The sequence below is a fragment of the Gorilla gorilla genome, chromosome 10 (genome assembly GCF_029281585.2).
Source record: "Gorilla gorilla gorilla isolate KB3781 chromosome 10, NHGRI_mGorGor1-v2.1_pri, whole genome shotgun sequence".
Lineage (NCBI taxonomy): Eukaryota > Metazoa > Chordata > Mammalia > Primates > Hominidae > Gorilla > Gorilla gorilla.
Genome location: NC_073234.2, coordinates 147984065 through 148004282, shown reverse-complemented (window position 1 = coordinate 148004282; position 20218 = coordinate 147984065). Strand labels below are relative to the sequence as shown.

Genomic DNA, 20218 nt, shown 5'->3' with positions numbered 1-20218 from the left:
CAGAGGCCCCCGCAGAGGTGACCAGAGGGCTGATGGTCACTAAAGCACTGCACGCAGGCCCCAGCCTCCAGAGGGGTTCCTGAGGCAGCAACAGGGTCTCTGTAGTCGGGCAGTGGGCAGCCTCCCCCAGATCCCCACCGTCACCCCTCGGAAGACACCTCCATCCTCAACCTTCAGGCTGGGCTGCCCCCACCCCCTCTACAGCAGCCAGGACCCAAGCCCATCTTCCTGGGCAGGCGCAGCCCCACTGAGTACCAACCCCTTCCAGAAACAAGGGAACAAGCCACGTTCCAACCAGGCCTCAGGCTCCAATCTGCTGCCTGTGATGGGAGCCAAATCCCACTTGCCGGAGGCCTCGCGGGCCCGCAGCTGCATCTTCTGGTCAGCAAAGTGAGTCATAAAAATTAGAATTAACCATCAACATTTCAACATTGCCGAATCCAGAGAAACCTGGATTCCCAGCTCTTCAGAAACATCAAAGATCTGGCCACACGAAATCTGCATTTCCCAGGGCGATGCCTGGCAGCAGTGTCCCCACCAGGGCGCGGGCCCCAGGACACAACATGGATGTCCAGCACCGTACGGCCCTGGTGTCTCTGCCCTCCCCATGGCAGCACCCCGACCCCAGGCCAGTGCAGACAGTGGGTTCGAACTGGAGGCTGCAGGGTCATGGCCAGGCCTCGAGAGCCCCTCTGGGTCCTGAATGTTTCCTCCACAGGTGTCCTCTGCACCCCCAGCTGCTGGCCACGGGGACCCAGGCTGCAGTTTCCAGCTCTCCTCAGCCCTCCCTGGCAGCCTGGCCTTCCCCATTAAGGGGCAGCCAAGTGCCACTGCTCAGCTCCAGCATGGATGGCCCCTCCCCACTCCCTCAGCCCATTCGGGCCTGCCCCAGACATGGCTCTACTCACTCGGCCCCCTCTGTACTCACAGGAGCCCGGGGATAGGGGCAGGGGCCTGAACGTGGAAAGAGGGCAGGAGACTGTTTAAATCATCACTGTCCCCCACGCGTGACAACAGGGACGTCTGAAGGCAACTTCAGCCCCTCTGCGGGGCAATGGCTTGTGTGGGTGACTCTGAGATGGCACCGCCCTCCAAGCCCGCACCCCAAGTGTGCCAGGTCCAGCCTGGAGCTCAACCAGGGCGCTGCAGCCAGGACTCGGCCCCTCCATGCCCCGGCCTTCCATGAGCAGAACACAAGCACCTGACAGGCTGTGCAGAGGATGCTGGGCTGAACCATGCTCCCTCACGCGTGCCCAGGCCATGCAGAGGACTCTGAGCTGAACCACCCTCCCTCACCAGTCCCCGGGGCACTGATCCCGGGGATGGGTGCGCCCGAGGCATGAGCCGAGAGGGGGGTCTCGACCCCTGCCGCACTGGCCCACACAGTAGCCTTGCGGTGGGGGGATCTGGAGGCCGGTGCCCTCCATGCTGAGCACAGTACAAACCCCCATTCCAGGCCTCAGATGGGTGGGCAGGAAGGTCAGGAACAGATGCTCCAGGTCTCCCCTCTGTTCGGTCAGAGTGCAATGAATCCCGAGCCAAGCCCAGCACAAAAGCCGTTTGTGGGAATAAATCACGTAAGACACATGCTCGTCTGTTTAAATTACAAACGCTGATGCTGTTATAAAAAATAGTGGCACGGCACTTTTTATTTTCTTTAATCAGAAAAATAAGCCCTGCGCTTCTGGGATGGAGGCCCCAGGTGAGCACCAGAGGAAGGGGCCTGGGTGGGTGGGGAGCGAGTGGGCCCAGAGGCCCAAGCAGATGCTGCACCAGAGGCTGGTCAGGACCCGGGAGGGCCTGCGGGGGTGGGGTCCTCATGAGCAAGTGCGGAGTGCTGGAGGTCAGCAGCTGCCTGGCCTGGGAGCCAGGGACACCCATCCCCTTCCTGACACCTGAGGCGGCCCAGCTGGGCAAGACCAGGCCTGCAGGACCAGGGCCTCCTGTCACTCGGCGCAGGGGTCCAGGTGGTCAACGCTGCTCTCTGGAGGACCACTGGCTAGAGCCTGCCCAGCTCCCCTGAGGTCTGGAGACAGTCAGAGCCCCCCCAAACACCCCCTCCCTTTTGAATGAGTGGCGTTCCTCGGACTCCAGAAGACTCGAGTGGGGCTGCCTCGAGACCAGGTCCTGAGGGGGTGGCAACACTTGACCACAGGTGGGGGCCGTGGAAGGGGCAGGGATGGGCCCAGGGGTAGCCTTGTAGTGTGAGGTGTGCCTGACTACATGTAGGTCAACAGCCAGACGGGACGCTGCAGGGGACTGTGGGGAAGCCGGGAGAAGGCGCTGCCCACCCTGTGGGGTCCCCCTCGCCTGGAGACCCTGCAGGCAACCCTTCAGTGCATGCCCACGGGGGTGGTGGAGGCAGAGTCCTGAGAGGTGGGGGTGGGAGCCTCTGGGTCCCCTGCAGGCCCTGACCCACCAGATGGGCCCATGTGCCCCCTGTAGCTTGGGGGCCCTGGAGGTGGACACCAGCACCTCCTGACTACCAGGGGGAGGGCCTGGACTGAAACCCACACCTTCACCATTCGCCACTGGGCCACTCTGCAGGAACTGCAGCACCCCACAGATCCTTCATGCCCAGCACGCCACTCACTCTCACACCCTCTCGCACGCAGGCACACACAGCACGCACACACCAAGCTCACGCGCTCCTCACAGGTGGCACGCCAGGGGCAAGCGTGGACATAGACTCAGAGATGCAAGGACAGTATTGGCAATTCAGAGGCACAGAAAGACGCTGAGGGGCCCCCAGCAAGGTCCCCGCCCTCAGGGGCTGTGTTCCCCTCCCAGGGCACACACACCACAGGGAGCAACGCGGGTGGGGGCACTGTGACGCCAGTGGGGGGAGAGGGAGCATGGTGGGGCGGCAGGCAGACGCGGGTTCATCTCTCCTCCTGGTGTGGTGAGCCTCAGCCTGATCACGGCACTGTAGGGGCTCCCGCCTCTGGCCGAGCCTCAATTTCCAACGACAAACAGCCCAGCCCTGTCTAGACAAGGCCTCAGGCTAGTCCGGCAAAGCATCTCCAGCCCGAAGGGCAATGCGGCCTTGGCCCTCGGGGCCCTGCCAGGGTGCAGATCACACTGGAGTGGGCTGGAAAACCCATATGGGGAGGTGCCTGCAGGCATCAGGCTCCAGGGCTCACAGATGGGGCCTGACGGGCCATCCCGGGGGCACAGGATCGGGTCCACCGGGACCGCAGGGGCCGGCAGGGATAGCCCAGGGCCAGGAGCGAGAGCCGGGGCTGACGGGCCGGCACCAGATCCAACAGGGACCGCCGCGGCTGGCACAGGAGCCCCAGGAGAGGCCGGCAGGGTGGGCCCGGCTGCCCCAGGAGTGAAGGGCGATCGGGAATGGGGAGCAACGGCTGGGGTTTGCAGGGCTTGTTGGGGCCCATGAGCGGCCGCAGGGGCTGGCAGGGCTGCTCTGGGCCCATGAGCGGCCGCTTGGGTGGGCAGGGCTGCTCCGGGCCCATGAGCGGCTGCTTCTGCTGCCTCGGCCGTCCTGGGCCCAGGAGTGAAGGCGTGAGTGGGCCGGGCTGCTCTGGGGCTTCCACTAACCGCTGGGGCTGCCTGGGGCGCAGCAGCGACCGCCGGGGGCGGCTGGGCTGGCCCAGCAGGGACCTTCGGGGCTGGCCGTACTGACACGGGGCTAGGAAGGCCCGCCGGGGGCAGCAGCACTGTCCTGGGAGGAAGCTGGCGGGCCGTCGGCGTGGTCGGAGGGTGAGGAGTGGCCGCGGGGGCTGGTACCGCTGGCACTGCGCTAGCAGTGACCACAGGGGCTGGCTGCGCTGTCCTGAGGATGCCCTACCGGGCTGGCCACAATGACACGGGCTGGCCCACGGCCGCAGGGGCCGGCAGCGGTGCCACAGGGTCAGCAGGGACCGCAGGCGCCTGCAGCGGTGCCTTGGGGCCAGGAGGAACCGCAGGCGCCGGCAGTAGAGGCAGGGGACCAGGAGGGACCGTGGGGCCAGGAGGGACCGCAGGCGCCGGCAGTGGTGACACGGGGTCAGCAGGGACCGCAGGCGCCTGCAGCACTGCCTGGGGCCTGGGAGTGCCCAATGCGGCCGGCAGGGCTGGGCCGGGCGTGACCGCTGGGGCTGGCAGAGCTGATCTGGGGAAGGAAGGAGCCGCTGGGGCCGGCAGGGCTGACCGGGGCCCAGAAGTGACCGCCGGGGCTGGCAGGGCTGTTTCAGGCCCAGAAGTGACCGCTGGGGCCAGCTGCGCTGACCCAGGAGTGGCCGCTGGGAGGGCTGGCAGGGCTGCCCAGGGTCCGGGAGTGCCGACGGGGCTGGGAGGGACCCCTGGGGCTGGCTGGGCTGGCTGGGCTGGAGCTGTTGCTGGCGCTGGGCCGGGCCGTTCTGGTCCCAGTGGCTGGCTGGGAGCGGCCCCCCTTCTGGGGAGCACACCTGCATGGAAGAAAGAGCACGTGTCCACCTGGGCAGGTGTCACCGCCCGCGGAACCCCCGTCCAGCCCGGGCCCAGGAGGCATGCTGCCCTTCTCCAGCAGCCCAATTCCCAAGGGGGCCGAGGGGAGCCTAGGACACCGCGCAGAGCCCCACCCTGGAAGGAAGGCGCACACCAGCGGACCCCCGCGGAGGAAGCAGCTGCAGGCTGAGCCGCACCCAGGACAGAGCCCCACGCGCTGGGGAAGCCCCCACCTGCTCTGACAGCCCCTCCTGGGCAGGAGGCCCCTGGGCAGGGCAGGCAGAGCCCTGTTCCCAGCTGGGCCACGCACCTGACCACTGACCACAGTCACGTGCCTGCAGCCACTGCCGGGACCAAGTATTCCCTTCCCCACGCCGCACACGTGAGCGGATGGCGCTGCGTGTGGACAGGACAGCCCTCGGCAATGAGCCTGGACCCCCTCCTTATAGACACTCTGGACACCTGTAGTCGGCGGAGCCTGATGGACACGGCAGGGAAACGGGGCCGGCCTATCAGCTTGGCGCCCCAGCCCGGAACGCGCGCCTTGCTGCCCCAGACAGGCACCTCTCCTGCTGTGGCCCTGGGCACGTCACGGCCCCTCTGTGACCCAGCCGGCTCCTGTCTCTGCTAGGCCCCAGCCCTGTCCACGTGTCCTGCACCCCAAGCCTGACAACGATGGGCGCGCTGCCAGGCAGGCCCGGGGGCCACGTGGCGTGGTGTCCAGGTGCTGGCATGGCCCTGGGGCGGTGAGCACTGACCTGCCGCAGAGCTTCCGGTCGGGGAGGGACCTGCTCACCTGCTTGGAGGGCTGCAGTGGGACCTTCCTCGCCCCATCGCAGGCGGGCTCGAGGTCCTGCCCGGGGCTGCCTGCCTCCAGGGGCCGCCTGTTCTCACTGGGCTCCGCGGGGGGGCAGGTTTCCGACTCCCGGGGCTTCTTGATGAGACGACGCTCCCACTTCTCCTTCCGCTCATGTGGCTTCAGGGCCATATCCTTCTGCAGGGAGACAGGGAGACGCCAGTTAATTGGCGGGACCCCAGGGCCTTGGGACCAGGACAGCACCTGGGACAGCACCCACCTGAGCAGCTCTTGGGAAGGAGCCTCTCCACTTGGGAGGGGCACCTCAGAGGGAAAGGAAGATGGCTGCTGTGGGACGGGGGATGGAAGGGGAAGGAAGATGGCAGGTGAGATGCTGCTGCGGGATGGGGGATGGGAGTTTCCCAGGGCTCAGCCATCGAAGGGGCCAGACGAGAAAAAGCTTAGTCCAGCAGGGAGTCTCCAGTAAGCTTCACAGGAGGCCAGCCCAGGGCTGCCCAGGACTGCCCCTCTGAGCCCTGCTGAGGCCAGGGCTACCTTTCAAGAGCGAGTTTCCTGCAGTGGGGGCCAGGGACCACAGGAGCCTCTCCAGGGGACACCCAGGCCCCACAAGAAGTGCTCCCCCAGGTGACAGCCCACAGGAAGTGCTCCCCCAGGTGACACCGTATTCCAGAGGGCCTGAGGGGTTCTGGCCAGTGCTCCCGGACAGGTCTGTGGATTTGGGACAGAGATGCTTCCCCGTCTTCACCTTTGGGCTACCAGACCCTGGGGACACCCCCAGGCCCCCTGTAAACCTGCTGGCCTCCCCTGGTCCCCTCTCGTCCCATCTCGACTCCTTCAGAGCACCTTCTAGCCTGCGGACAGCCCCAGGACACTCCAGCCTCCGCCTTGCCGGTGGACATCGGGCAGCCCCAGGTTCTGGGGTCCCCACCTCCACACTCGATAAACCACTAGTAAGCACCTTCTGTATGCTGGCTCAGCTCCTGGCACCAGGGCTGGTGCAGACAGATACGGCGCATCAAGTTTAGGGTCCAGAGGAGCCAGCCAGCCAGGGAGAAGCGTCCACGAAAGGACAGAATCCTCTCGGGGAGGGCACAGCTGTGAGGAAAACAGCAGCAGTGAAGCCCAGGACAGAACCCATGTCAGAGCTGCTGCCAAGGACCCTGGGAAGCCACTGGGGAGGATCCGCCCCCACGGAGGGCCACAGTGTCCCTGAGGAGGACCCGCCCCCGCATAGAGCCACGGTGTCCCTGGGGAGAAGGACCTTGGCTGTCCCTCCGGTAAGGACAGACGACAGAGACAAGAGCCATGGTGGTGCCGGCCACGCCCTCCCCGGCTGGGTGCCCGCCCCATGACACAAGCGCCACCCCCACCAGTCAGAGCTGGAGGCCCTGAGAGGCCCAGCAGCGTTTCCGGGCCCCCTGCCCACGAGGGCTGATCCTGTCACTCCAACTCTTTGCTGTTTCCGGCTCCAGGAAGACTCCTTGCCTCCCCAAGGCCCAGCTCCCGCCATGTGCTCTCTGCAGAGCCACCACTCAAGACCCAGAGCCCTGCTGTGAACGGCCTGCTCCTGCACAAGCCCGAGAGCCCATGGCCTCCAGAGTTCCTGCTCGCCCACCCAGGATCTGTCAGGGCTGCCCATCCCAGGCAGCTGTGGATGCAATCTGCTAACACTGCAGAAACGGTTCCCAGTGAGCTCTGAGGGTCTCCGCCTGGATGAATCAAAGGCTGCAGCCCAGAGAACGGCTGTTTGCAGCGCTGGATCAAAAGCAGGAACAAATCAAGGTGTTACCTTTCACAGTAACTAGGAAACCTGCAAGGGCAGCCTGCCACGCAGGGCACCACTGTGCTGGGATTTGTCTTTCTACTGGGCAAAGAGTCAGAGGGGACAGGCAGAGGGCAGATCTGAGGAGGCGGGACCGGGTGGTACCCTCGGGGCACAGACGCTCCCCCAGGCCCGCTCCACACCTCTCCCCATCGCCACAGTGTTCACAGCTGGCCAGAAGGACGCATGTGTCAAGGGCAAATTGTTTAAATTTACCACATTTTCTGTAAACCTGCTCTAGTGTTACTCTGCTTTCAAAAAAATATAAAGATTTCTGCCGGCCCCTCCTCCCATCCACAGACCCACCCTCCAGCTCCCTCCCCGCCCCAGCCACAGTCACACCAAGCACAAGGCAGTTTCCTGTCCCATCTGACCCCCACCAGAATGTCCATCTGTCCTGCCCCCTGCTCAGCCCCAGACAGGGCTCACAAGCGCTGCTAAGTGAACATTCTAGAGAACAGACAGCATGGGGTGGGTGCCCACACCGAGCAGGAGAGGCCTCCGACATCTCCGGCTCCAAGTGCAGCCCCTGTGCCCACACACCCCCAGCCAGCACTGCAGCCACGCTCACTGCAGAGAACAGAGGCCATTCCCAGGAAGCTCTGGGAGGGCTGTCCCAGCACTCTGCTCTTGAGATGCCAGCCAGCGCTTCGCCTGCTACCTTAAGACGGTGGGAAAGGTACCCAGGCCTGGGAGAGCCATGCGGCTGGCCCCTCTGCTGGTCACTCCGGGGCTTTCCAGGGTAAGGCTGGCCCTGTGGGCTTCGCCTGGCAGGGTTCAGAGGCCCCACAGCAACGCCACAGCACTGCCCTGCCCAGCTGCTGAGAGAGGCATGACCAAGGAGGCCCAGGCAGGGGCCCTTGCCAGCCCCACCGCTGCACCCAACACCCCACTCTGCCCAGTCGCTCAGTCACTCCACGTACACCCGAGGGGTTGGTGGTACAGCTCAGAGACTATACAGCGTCCCATGCAAGGCCACCATGACAGGCAGCAGTGCGGTCACCCCCGCTCCTGTGAGGACCAGAGTTCCCCTTGGGGCAGACCACGGGTGGGGGTGGGGCCAGGACAGGAGTCCAGGCCAGACGGGGGGGACAGTCCCCAGGGACTGAGGGACAGTGTGTGCCCTGGTCAGCCCCAGTGTCCTCATTTGTAAGCTAGGCAACAGCCCCACCCCATGGGCGGTGCCAACCACCACACCAAGGATGCCTGGGCTCCATGGAGGGAAGGGCCCAGAAGGTCTGCATGGGGAAGTGACATGAGCTCCGGGTGGCGGCCCTGCACCAAGCCAAGGAGACCAGCGGCAGCCGCGCTCACCCACTTCATCGTGTTCACCGCAGTGAGGTCTGTACCAGGTGCTCTGCTAAGTGGCGGGTCAGGCCCCGCTTCTCTTTTTGTTTGTTTTTGAGATGGAGTCTCACTGTGCTGCCCAGGCTGGAGTGCAGTGGCACGATCTCGGCTCACTGCAACCTCTGCCTCCCGGGTTTAAGCAATTCTCCTGCCTCAGCCTCCTGAGCAGCTGGGATTACAGGTCACCACGCCCAGCTGATTTTTTTGTGTTTTTACTAGAACAGGATTTCACCATGTTGGCCAGGCTGGTCTCAAACTCCTGACCTCAGGTGATCCGCCCACCTCAGCCCCCCGAGTGCTGGGATTCCAGGCTGCGCCACCACGCCCGGCCTGGGGCCCCGCTTATCTAATCCACACAGACGGGACCCCATGAGTCGGCCGCAGTGACCACCCCACTGTCGAATGAAGACACAAGAGACACAGAGAGGCCCGGAAAGGCTCCAGGAGCTGTCCCCAGCACCACCCACCACCCAGCCCAGCCCTGGGGTGCCAGGCAGGGCCGCCTCAGGCCACTGTCCCAGCTGCAGGAACCCCTGCTAGGCTGAGGCAGCGGAAGCCTTGAACCCCCCACAGGTGTGCAGTGCACACCTGGGTCAGCACACGTGGCACCACACCTGCGCACACAGGGGCCCTCCAGGAAGGCGCAGTGGAGGCCTTCCCTGCGCAACGCCACTGCCCTGCAGTGGCGCCGGCACCCCCAGTAGTGGCTAGGGCCCCAGACCTCCCTGCTCCCCTCCCAGGAGGACCGCCAGGGCTGGGCGCAGGCTGCCGTGACATTGCTAGACAGATTTTCCTGTAGCAATTCTATGCGACTGCTTTTGGCTCTCTTAATGTCATTACTATACAGCACCAATAACATTCCTAATCACACTACAGTGAACCAGACACGGAGAGATAAAATAATTCTACCTCAGCACACACAGAGCCCTGCTGCCCACTCTTTGGGACGGGGCTGCCTGTTTGCACCAAGGCCTGGCCCACCCCCTGCAGCCAGGTGGCCACGCCCTGCTCCTGAAACCACAGCAAGGGCCTCTCCCCTCCTTGGCACCAGGCAGGAGGCTCTGGAGAACCGCCAACCCAAGACCTCACCTCCCTGGCAGGCCCCTCTGCTTCCCACCTAGAGTGATGACCATGTTCCCCTGGGCAAAGTCAGGCCTGGAACCCCCAGGGATCTTCTCAGATGGGTCGGAAGCTGCTCTCCAGTGGGGGCAGGAGGCTGCAGCTGCTTGGCTCCCAGAACCTTGTTGGCTCACACCTTCGTCAGGCCTGTCTCTGTCATTCCAAGAGCTCAGGCCCAAAGCCCAGAGCCTCTGACTCTCAACTGTGTTCAGTCTGGGTGCAAACCCCACAGCTCTCCCTGCAGAGCACCTGAGCATCCGCTCAGCGCCCAGCTGGCATGGCTGCCTCCCATACCCGGGACCTGTGGTGGCCTGTGCCCCGACATCCTCTCTGCCTTGGGTCAAAAGCTGAACAGAAACTGGCACAGGAGACCCTACAGGGAGCCCCACCCATGGCCCCGTGTGGGGACTGGGTCTAATTACCCCTCCAGCTGCAAAGGTGGGAACGGGACCCTTTCCCACCACGACCCATCTCCCCCTTGGCTCGCACTCACCTGGTGGGCGACAGCCCCCACATCTCCCCCCGCCCAGGGCGTCCCATGTCCAATGTCGCCTTGGCCGGTTTTTTCTCATGGGGACCCCACATCATGCACCCACAGAGACTGCCCCAGCAAGCCTCACTGACACCTCACTTGTTCCAGAGGCCTCCAGGTCGTGCCCAGCTACTCCCATGGCCTCCAGGATGTGGTCCTGCGGGCTTGCGGCTCTCGCCTAGCAAGGGACCAGCAGCTGGGAGCTGGGCTGCCCCTGCAGGACCACCACAAGCATGGTGGCTGCTGCCTCTCGGGGCTGGCTGAGATTCCCAAGCACCCAGTGACGGCACGTGGCTGCACTCTAGGGGCAGGGAGGTAGGGTCAGGGCTCCTGGGGGGTGGGGTGGGAGGCAGGGCACTGTGAGGCCCAGCTTGGCCGTTACTGCTGCACCCCACCCCTTGGGAGCTGTGGAAGCTGTGGCCTGGCCCTGTGCGGGCCGGGAAGAGCTACCTGCAGACAAGTTGGAGACCCAGACCGTTGGTGACGGTGTCATGGAGAACAGCAGTGCTGCCTGGGATGGAGTGGTGCCAGGATGGGTGTGAATGCAGGGGGCATGGCAGGTGGACAGGAGAGGGTGGGGACAGGAGAGGGCGAGAACAGGAGGGGGCGGGGACAGGAGGGGGCGGGGACAGGAGAGGGTGGGGACAGGAGGGGGCGGGGACAGGCAGGCATGGGGATAGCGGGTTCGAGGCCTGAAGCAGGGAGGTGGGGGATGGTGTGAGGGACAGGCTGGTATGAGGACTGCAGTGGAGCTACTGCTTGGCCCTGGTTTTATCCCAGGGTTCCAGTCCAGCCATGCCTGGAGAACCGTCTGATAGGGGCTGAGCCTGGAGGGTGAAAGAGGCTGCCCAGTCACCCTCTGACCAGCCCGACTGGGAGGCCACTGTCACGCGCCAGGCCTGGAGGTCAGTCCTGCTGTGCACTCGGACGTTCCTCCCTCCAGCTCCGATTTACTGGAAGACCACGGATCACACCTGGCTGTGGCCCGCAGTCTCACCCTTCAAACCAAAGGCCTTCCGCAGGATTCCTCTGGGTGGCCATGAGGGCTGGGGGTGGACGGTTGAGGCGGCACCAGGGAAGATAGCCCAGGGTGGCAGTTTGCCAGGAGGGAGGTGACAAAGGGCTGGAGCCTGCCCCGGCCACCAGTGGGGTCTGCCAAGGATTCTAGAAGGGCCCCCAGAAAGACGGACCACACCAGTGCTGGCAGGTGGGGGAAAGCAGGCAGCTGCCCCCTCTGTCCCTAAGGAAATGGGGGGCTGCCGCAGGTTGGGGCATGAGGATGCATCGGGATGGTGGTCAACACACTGAGTGGGACGCATCACTCAGACCCGGGAGGTCAACTCTTCAAAACGAACATATGTCCCGTCCATGCACTCTCTGTACAAACAGACTTCCTCACAATAACGAAAAGAATAAAAGGAAAGGCAAGTCATTTGGATTTAGATTTAGAAGAAGACAACAGAAAGAAGCCAGGTGCTGGAGACACCGGGCAGGTGAGGCTGTCCCCAAAGGGGGGACGCAGGGCAGGACCCTGTGAGCTGAGATCTGGGCAGTCGAAGGAAGGAGAGGAGCCATGGGCCTGGGAGTCCTGCTCCCCGCCAGCTCCTGCTCAGCCGCCCTGCATGCTGGGCCCTGCTGTGTGGCCAGCGCTGCTGGGACGAGGAATCCACCACTGGGGTCCCACCCTCTCCAGCGGCCCCTGTCCTGGCCCCTCCCCTCACTGGCCCCTGCACAGGAATGGGCCGTGCATTTGCTCACGGCAGCCCCTCTCACTCCTGTCCAAGGCCTTGGGCCCCGAGCGGAAGGCAGGCTCAGGCTTCATTTCCATGGCCCACACTGGCCCCTGTGAACTCATGATGGCAGTGAGGGCACCCAGTGCACCAACTACTGGGGCTGGGCTTTGTCAGCCCACACTGGTCTCTGAGGCTCCTGGCCCTGGGAGCCCCTCCCCCGGCCATCACCCCTGCTGACAGCTGCCACTGGCGATCCCACGCAGCAGCCTGGGACACACAGAGCCTCTTCCTCAGCCATGGGGAGGGCGGCCCGGGCCCACGCTAGCCAGGTGTTGCTAAAGCCACAGGCCTGGGGCGCGAGGACCACAGGGGCAGCCGCCGCTCGGCCCCAGCTTTATCCTGGAATTCTAGTCCAGCTGTGCCCACAGAACTGACGACCCCCGGGGCTAGGGGCTGGTAGGGGCTGGGCTCCCAGAGTGAACAGGACCACGAGGCCGACCCACTTCTGACCTCAGGGCCCCAGGGAGCAGAGTTGCAGGGGGACCAATGTAGCCCCCACCCAGTCCAGTCCACGTCAGGGGCCCGGTCCACATCAGGGTCCCCTCCCTGGCAGTCGCTGCAGGCCCCTTGGGCTCCTTCCCCGCCCAGCTCCTGGCCACATGGTCCCTGGGGAGAGGCACGCAGCCACGCCGGCCACAGGACAGGGTGTGAGGGGCAGGCGAGTGAGGCATGGGATGAGGGTCTGGCCAAGGACAGCCAGAGGCCTGCTGGGGTATGAGCAGCAGCAACTGGGGCAGGGGCCAAGGGCTGTGGGGGACACTGTGGCAGGAGAGGTTAGAGAGGGTGGGGCTGTGGCAGGGCCTGAGCTCCCTGTGAGGACACAGACTGTTCCAGGCTGGACGGATTCTGCAGGGCCTGGGATCCCTGTAAGGGTGTGAATGGGCTGTCCCGGGCTGGACAGAGTTTGCAGGGCCCTGGGCTCCCAGGCAGGACAGCAGCTGGATGAGGTCGGATTCAGGAAAACTACGGACTGGGTGGGTGGAGGGGCCAGGACAAGGGATGGCGACAGGGCCAGGACTCCCTGGAGGCTGGTCTGGACACACAGCAGGACCAGCTGGCCCTATGGGGGACAGAGGACAGGGAGCAGAAAGGCCGGCCCCATGAGCCCAGGCCAGAGAGGGGCAGCCCCAGCCTCCAGCCCTTGCCTGAGTTCTGATCCTGCTCAGCCACTCGCCAGCAGTGTAGACACGGGAAGTGACTGCACGGCTCTGTGCGTCAGGTTCCTCATGTGCAGCATGGGGACAGCACAGCACCCACAGTGGGGGCTGCCGAGAGGAGCAGGTGCCATGCACATGAAGCCCTGGAGCTGCGCCTGGGCCTGGAGCCGGGCCCCGCTGCCTTTCTGTCACTGTCACGGCCGCTCATCAGCAAGGCTCGGTGGTGCGGCCGCGCGTAAGCCTGGGACACACTCGGCTGCTCTGCTCCCTAAAGCCGCCCAGCCAGGACCAAATTCTCAACAGAGGGAAGGCGGCGGCCACAGACTGGGCAGGTGTCCCTCTGGCCTCAGTGGGGCAGGGTCACGGCGTGGGGCAGGGTCACGGCGTGCGGCTCCCAGCCCCAGACGCTTGATGGCTCCCTCAGAGTCCAGAGGGCAGTGCCGGCACCTCCTGAGCCAGATACCACGGATTCCGGCCAGAGGGTCCCGGGTGCACGCACATGGTACACACGTGGGCTGGGAAGACGGGCGTGGAGACCTTCACACCTGTCTGGGCTGCAGAGAGCCCGGTAGCCCACCCAGCCTCCTCCCTGACGCCAGCACAGCTCTGGGGAACCCCATCCACCCCACAGGCCAGCTCACAAACCAGATCAGCACAGCTCTGCTGCGCCAACGGAGCTGGGGCTCAAAGGCCGTTCTGTCCCTCACACTCCTGAGGGCGCCTGCCGTCCTCCACAGGTACATGGAACCAAGTACCCCATTTGCCCTGAGTCCCCAGAGCACCTGATCTCACGGAGTTTAGGTACTGTGCAGCGCCCCACCCCCCAGCCCTGCAGCCCCCCAGCCACAGCCCCCAGCCATCTCCAGCCTGCCTGCCACCGGCACCCCAAACCTGTACCACCTGCTACACGTGCCCTTCCTGACGGGCTCTCGGGAACCGCCACGCCACGGTGCTGCCCCTCACAGCCTGCACTCTTCCCCAGAAGCCCTTGTGGCCTCCTCTGTGACTCCTAGCCTCCGACGACAGCCTCTTTACTGCCATCCCAATACTCACTGGCAACGGGGCCCGTGGGTGCATCTTGGGGGCTGGCCCAGGGCCTGGCACACAGCCGGTGCTCAATAAATGCTTATAGAGTCTGTCAGGGAAAGCAGAACAGCTTAGAACCCTTCCCTGCTGGCCAGCGGCTCACCTGGCCTCTCCCAGAGGTCCAGCACCACTGCTGCCCAGCACCACCCCTGCCTGGCTGGCCCTTCCCTGCTGGCCAGCGGCTCACCTGGCCTCTCCCAGAGGTCCAGCACCACCCCTGCCCGGCACCACCCCTGCCTGGCCAGCCCTTCCCTGCTGGCCAGCAGCTCACCTGGCCTCTCCCAGAGGTCCAGCACCACCCCTGCCCGGCACCACCCCTGCCCGGCACCATCCCTGCCTGCCTGGCCGGCCCTGGAGGCTCCACTGTGCAGCAGCAAGACCTGGGCAGAGCACAGATCTGGAATGGGCGGGGCGGCTGCCGAGGCCGGATGAGGCCCACCAGTCCCAGGGACCAGTCTGGCCACTCAAGCTCCTGGAGGCCTTGCAGAGCACTGTCCCAGGGCACAGCAGAGGTGGCAGGTACCCTTGGTCACATACACAGGCAGAAGGGGCCCAGCCTGCCGTGGTGAGGGCGGAGGAAGCCCGCTGAGCAGACGGGAGCATGGGCAGGTGGCCACGGGACCTGGCTGGGGTTGTCGGCCTCTCTGCCCAGCCCCCAGTGGGGTGAGTACCATGGCCAAGCCTCAGTGTCCACGCATCACACAGGGTAGCTGCAGCTGCGCCTCCAGCTGTCCTGGCCCACGGGGACACCAGCACCCGACGGTTCTTCAGCCTCCGGCCTCCCTCCCCTAGAATAGGTTGGTGGCCACCCAAGCACAGCCCCACCCAGCTCTGCAAGGCCCACCCAGGGCCGCCTGCTGACCAGGATGGGGGGCCCTGTGCAGTGGCACCTCAAGGGGCCCCGGCATCTCCCAAAGCTCCCAGGGGATGTGGACATTCCAGGCTGTAGAGCAGGAGAACTCAGACTTCCATGACCCACATCCCCACATGGGGGTGGTGGGGGCAGCCCAGGACAGGTGTGTGGGGATGGCCCATCCTCCTCATTTCCCTGGAGGGTCTGTAGGACGAGAGTGGAGGGCTAGGGGCTGGGAGGGGTGGGCAGCCACAGATCCACTCTGCTGCGGTCCTCGACAGCCTGTAGCTCAGCCTCCAGCCGGGATGGGCCAGAAGGTGTCTGACAGGCAGGTGGCTGCTGCGGCGCCTCTGCAAGGGTGGCTGGGGGCCTGTGGGTCCCGCAGGCCTCCCCACTGGAACATTCCGACTGCTGTCACATCCCAACACAGCCCCTGGCCCCATGCCCCCCCGCACAGGCCTCACTGTGAGCAAGGGGCCCGGAGAGAGACCCACACCCAAACAGGGGGCACGTAGCTGTGGGGCTTGACAGATCTGGACGGCCGGCTCTCCCCGCCAGCCACCTCCCCAGGCTCCCAAAGAAACAGCAGGCACCCTCCCCAGAGGCCCTGTGGGCCAGCTCTCCCGGGGTGCAGGCCAGGCTGTGACGGCCCCCCCAGCTCTCCCAGGGGTGCAGGCCAGGCTCAGCAATGGGCCTCCCAGCTGCTGCCACACAACCACTTCAGATGCCATACACTCCTGGGGTGGGGCCGGGGAGGACACCAGGCCCGAGGGGTCTCTAGGGGAGGCACATGCGTGGCACAAACACACACATCGCACACCACAAGCCCTGGCCCTCCCTCAGGGACCCGGGGGCTGCTCAGATGCTGACCCTTGTTTAGGGACAAATGGCTTTGTCATGGGCCACATGGCGGGAGTCAGGGCCTGACCCTGGGCCACTAAGAAGGGTTAGATCCCCAGCCCGGGGTTGCCTCAGCAGGTGTGAGGCGGCGCCCTAGGGGTCCCGAGGCCCAGAGCCTGGATTCTAGCCGGGGGCCACTCAGTGAGCTCATCTAGACAGGGGCAGGAGGCCTGGGGGCACTGAAGGGTGGTCAGGCCTGTGGGCTCCTGAAAGCAGGAGCTGAGGCCAGAGGGGATCCTGGTGCCATCTGGGTAGGGGAGTATGGAGGGGGAGTCCGGAGGGAGGGGGCAGCCTGGGACACAGGAGTCACTCAGGGACTCCTGGAGACTCAGGTGGGCTGGGCTCCTCCCGTGGCTGCCTCTGACTCAGGGCAGCCAGACTGGGTCTGCCCTGGGACCTTGGCCCAGCTCTGTGGTCCTCCTACTTAGGGGGCCCTCCTGACCCAGCCAGGCCACCCCGGGCTCCTCTCCCCCAGCCTCCACTCCTAGCGAGGTGGTCCCATGACCCCTCCCTCATTACCCGTGTCCCCACCCCAAACCATGCTGACTTGGGGTCTCTAACTGGTCACCAGTAAATGGGCTGGAGTGCTGGGACCCAAGTGTTCTGTCCAGGTGCTGAGAAAGTGGTTAATTCTTATGCCATTTTGACGTTACACAAAAAAATGAAAAGTTCCCAACCAAAATGCAGCAAAACCAGCGGAAGCAAGACTACCAGACTAACTTTACTAGAAACAGGGTGGCAAAAATCCGAACCGTCGGCAAACAACCCGAAATGAGACTCCACCAACACGGCCCGCCAGGGCCACGTCCGGAGTTCAAGGACAGCTTGACAGCAACACAGGACACCGCAGGGCCTGGGAAGGAAGCGCGGGGCGGCGGCACAAGCTGGGTGAGCAGGGTCACCCCTACCTGATGCTGGACCAGAGATGTGTCCCGTGCAAGACAGAGCGCCCATCAGAATGCGGGGAAACAGGGAAAGAGGGAGGGACACAGATACCCACAAACAGCAACACCAATCCTCACGCTCTGGACACACTCACAAATCCAGCGCAGCCGCAGGGAAGCAGCAACGTCACAGCCATGTGCAGATGCCAGCAGGGCCAATGACAACCCCCTAAGAGTCCCCTAGAAACTGCCTGTGCTGAGGAGAGAATCCAACAAAGTGCCCAGGTAGAGATGTCAGGTGGGAAGACAAACAGCAACAACCAGCCAGAAAACACAGTGAAATGAGGCTTCCAGAGTGACAAAAACACAAGCCCAGGTAAATACGCAACACGGGCCCCTCGGCAGGGAACAGACCCTCACGACCATCAGGAGCCTTATAACTGCCAGCCACAGACAGCAGGGCCAGTTCTGGGCACTTCTCTTTCTCTAGAGAAGCAATCACACAAAGGCGGGATATGGGGGACGTCTGGTGACAGACCTCCCCGTGAGGACAGCTGGGGCACGAGAGCCTAGTCGGGAAGGAGGGGTCTAGTGTGGTTCTGGCTCCCTGCTTTAGGACTGTGCGGTGACTCACAGGGACCCTGGGAGACCCCTCCAGGCGAAGGGCAGCCGGCACCAGGCCCCAAACGCGAAGGTGCGCAGCACGTGCGGAGGCGCAGGCACGCGGCGTAGCCACGGCAAGGACAGGAAGGCCTTGGAAACCTGAGCCAAGAACTGACAGGCCCAAGCAGCCGGGAGGGAGGGGATGGGGAAGAGGGCCGGTGACTCCTGCTGTAACAGCCCCGACCCCGAGGCCAGCAAACCACTGGGCAGGGGCCCGTGAGGGGCAGAAGCACAGGCAGAGGACGTGGAACCCTTCCCAGAGCCAAAGCAGGCCAGGTGCAAGCCCTGCTCCAGCCGTGGGAGGGCCTGAGGAGCTGCTGGCCCCCAGACAGGGCCTGGATAGGTGGCGGGCACCCACGTGGACTGAGGGGCCAGCGACGCTGCTTTCAGGGCCTCTGCGTCCACCTCCCCCGAGGGAGCAGCCCTTGCCCACAGCTGTGGGACTCTGTGGGAGGAACAGGAATCCATGCAGCTTCCAGGCAGCCCCTCAATGCCACAGGGCAGGCCCCGGCTCAGCTCCGCACCCCTGCCCCATGGCTGTGGGTAAAGCACTTCCCCTCTCTGTGCCTCAGTTTCCCCACCTGGAGACCAGGAAGCAGCCACAAGGAGTTCCTGGGCCGAAGCCTGCCCTCTCCCTGGCTCTCCTCACTGAACCCAAATGTCTGCGGTCTCAGCCCCCACCCCCATCTGTCTGAGAGATGGGCCAGGCATGGACTCACAGTGCCCCCGGCAAACTCAGCCCCCACTGGCACCACCAACAGTGTGGCCTCAGCGGTCCCCGGAGGTCCAAGTGACACTGTCAGGCCCCACACGCGGTGCTCAGCAGGCCGGGCCCAGCCCCCACATGGCCAGGTCACACTTCCAGCCCAGATCCTATGCCTGGGCTCTTGCTCCTGGAACCCTGGCCCCTCTGTGAAGCCCACCAGGCCCACTAAGGGCTCATACAGAGACCACCTGGCTCAGCCTCCAGGATGCAGGGCAGGGCAGTGTCTGGGCCAGTCCCTCACACCCTCACATTCCCCACGACGGGCCGTGTCTCAAAACCTGTACCCTCCCCTTGGCCAAGGCCCACCGGCTCCAGGCTCACACCCTATGCCCACCAGGGTTCTGGGCCATTTTCAGCAGGGGTCACAGCTCGCCCATAGACAGCCCTGGGAGGCCGGGGGCCGCACACGATCAGTAGCCTGGGGTTTCTTAAGCACAACCGTCTGTGCAGGTTCAGCAGCGTTTTGGGTGCATGTCCTGTGGTTTATGCTGAGCAGAGAACGTGGAAGCACAGGCGTGAGAGGAGGCCGCTGGCCACCGAGCCAGGATGCTGGGTGCTTTCCTTCCGCCTTTATTCCTGGGACACACGTGGACCTTCTGAGTGGCCCGTGTGCCCGTCAGGGAACAACTCAAGCTTCAGCACGCACCTTCTTACGGAGCTTGACGTGTGGACCAAGGGAAAGTCACCAGGTGAAAGTGATTTGCTGTTTGAAAAATGCAAATTAACCAAAAATCACAGACACCAAACCAGAATGGTGGTGTCCGCCTGGAGCTAGTGGCCAATGTGCTCCTGGGCACCCTGCCACCTCCCTGTGGCCCAGGCGCAGCCCAGAGCACTATGGCCAGTGTCACTGGGGCCGAGCGGCCAGCATGTGGGAGTGGGCGGTGCAGCCCACTGGGCTAAGCAGGCCTGGCCTATCTCCCAGGAGACACAGGGACCGGCACAACCTGTTCTGTGGCCTGAGGCCAGATAAGGATGGCCTTTGCTATGTGGGAAGATGGGGTCTGACACAGCCCTGGATACACCTCTCAGACCCCAGTCTTCTTGGGAGGACCCCAGGCAGAGAACAGCAGCACTGACCAGGCACGTATGGCCACAGCACTGCTCCAAGGGTAGGGGGCTTCCAGTGTCCTCTGGTCAGTACAACCAGGGGACAGAGTTGTCACAGGAAACAAAAGGGACAGCAAGAGCCATGTTCCCAAGCACCCAGAGTCCCCGGTCAGAGCAAGAGCAGGGGAGAGGCCAGCGGGGCTTCCTCAGGCCTCCTGTCCCCACATACCACTGCCCCTGGTTACAGAGTAGAAAGTCAAGCGGGCTGGCTCAGGTCTGCCGCGCCGCCCCACCCACCCCAGCACGCCCAGCCCAGCACGCCCCTCTGCAGGTCCTCAGCCCTGCCACAGGGCTCCCACTCTATCCACAGTTAATCATTAACGCTGTCTCCAGGGCTGCAGGCACACCCTGAGCCAGGCCAGACCCTGGCCCTCCTCAGCCCACAACCACCACCACCACCATTTAGGGAGTGCCTGCTGTGTTCACAGCACACACAGGCACAGGACAGGCAGGGACTCCTCCTCCCCTACAGGAGCACATATAAATGTGCAGATGCTGGGGGCCTGCCCCGGGCACAGAATGGCCTATGTGTCCCACCCAGGGTACACAAAGGGGGCGGGGGCCTGCCCCGGGCACAGAACAGCCTGTGTGTCCCATCCAGGGCACAGAAAAGGGGCAGGGACCTGCCTGGGGCACAAAACAGGTACAGAGACCTGCCCCGGGCACAGGGCAAGGGGGGCCTGTTCAGACAGGCGGAGAGGGTGGTCTGCCTGGGGTCAGAAGGGGCTGCGAGTGGGGGTCTGCCCCAGGGGCCAGGGCTGGGGCCGAGAGTTGGTCCCAGCGCGTGTGGGGTCTGGGGTGAGGTAACAGGACTCCTGCAGGCAGGCTACACCTCCCCGGCAAGTCTACACCTGTGTTTGGTTGTTTATACCACTGCAGTGTCCCGTGGGCACAAGCCAGCCTCTGGGGTTACAAGGGCTTCCTCCAACTCCTGAGTGTCCCAT

The 20218-nt window shown here is 64.3% G+C and overlaps 1 protein-coding gene across 17 annotated transcripts in view; it reads right to left on the bottom strand.

The window, feature by feature from the left end:
- FBRSL1 (fibrosin like 1) overlaps nt 1–20218 on the bottom strand; it is a 98504-nt gene that overhangs the window by 75116 nt on the left and 3170 nt on the right. For 15 of the 17 annotated variants that reach the window (XM_055357704.1, XM_055357698.1, XM_055357692.2 and 12 more), the window contains exon 2: nt 5222–5419. The exons of 1 other annotated variant lie outside the window; for it this stretch is intronic. In XM_055357704.1, coding sequence (XP_055213679.1) covers nt 5222–5419 — 198 coding nt within the window. Of the gene's footprint in view, nt 1–1616; nt 4407–5221; nt 5420–20218 lie in introns of those variants that run through there. One more of the 17 variants, XM_055357707.2, reaches the window with a different exon arrangement.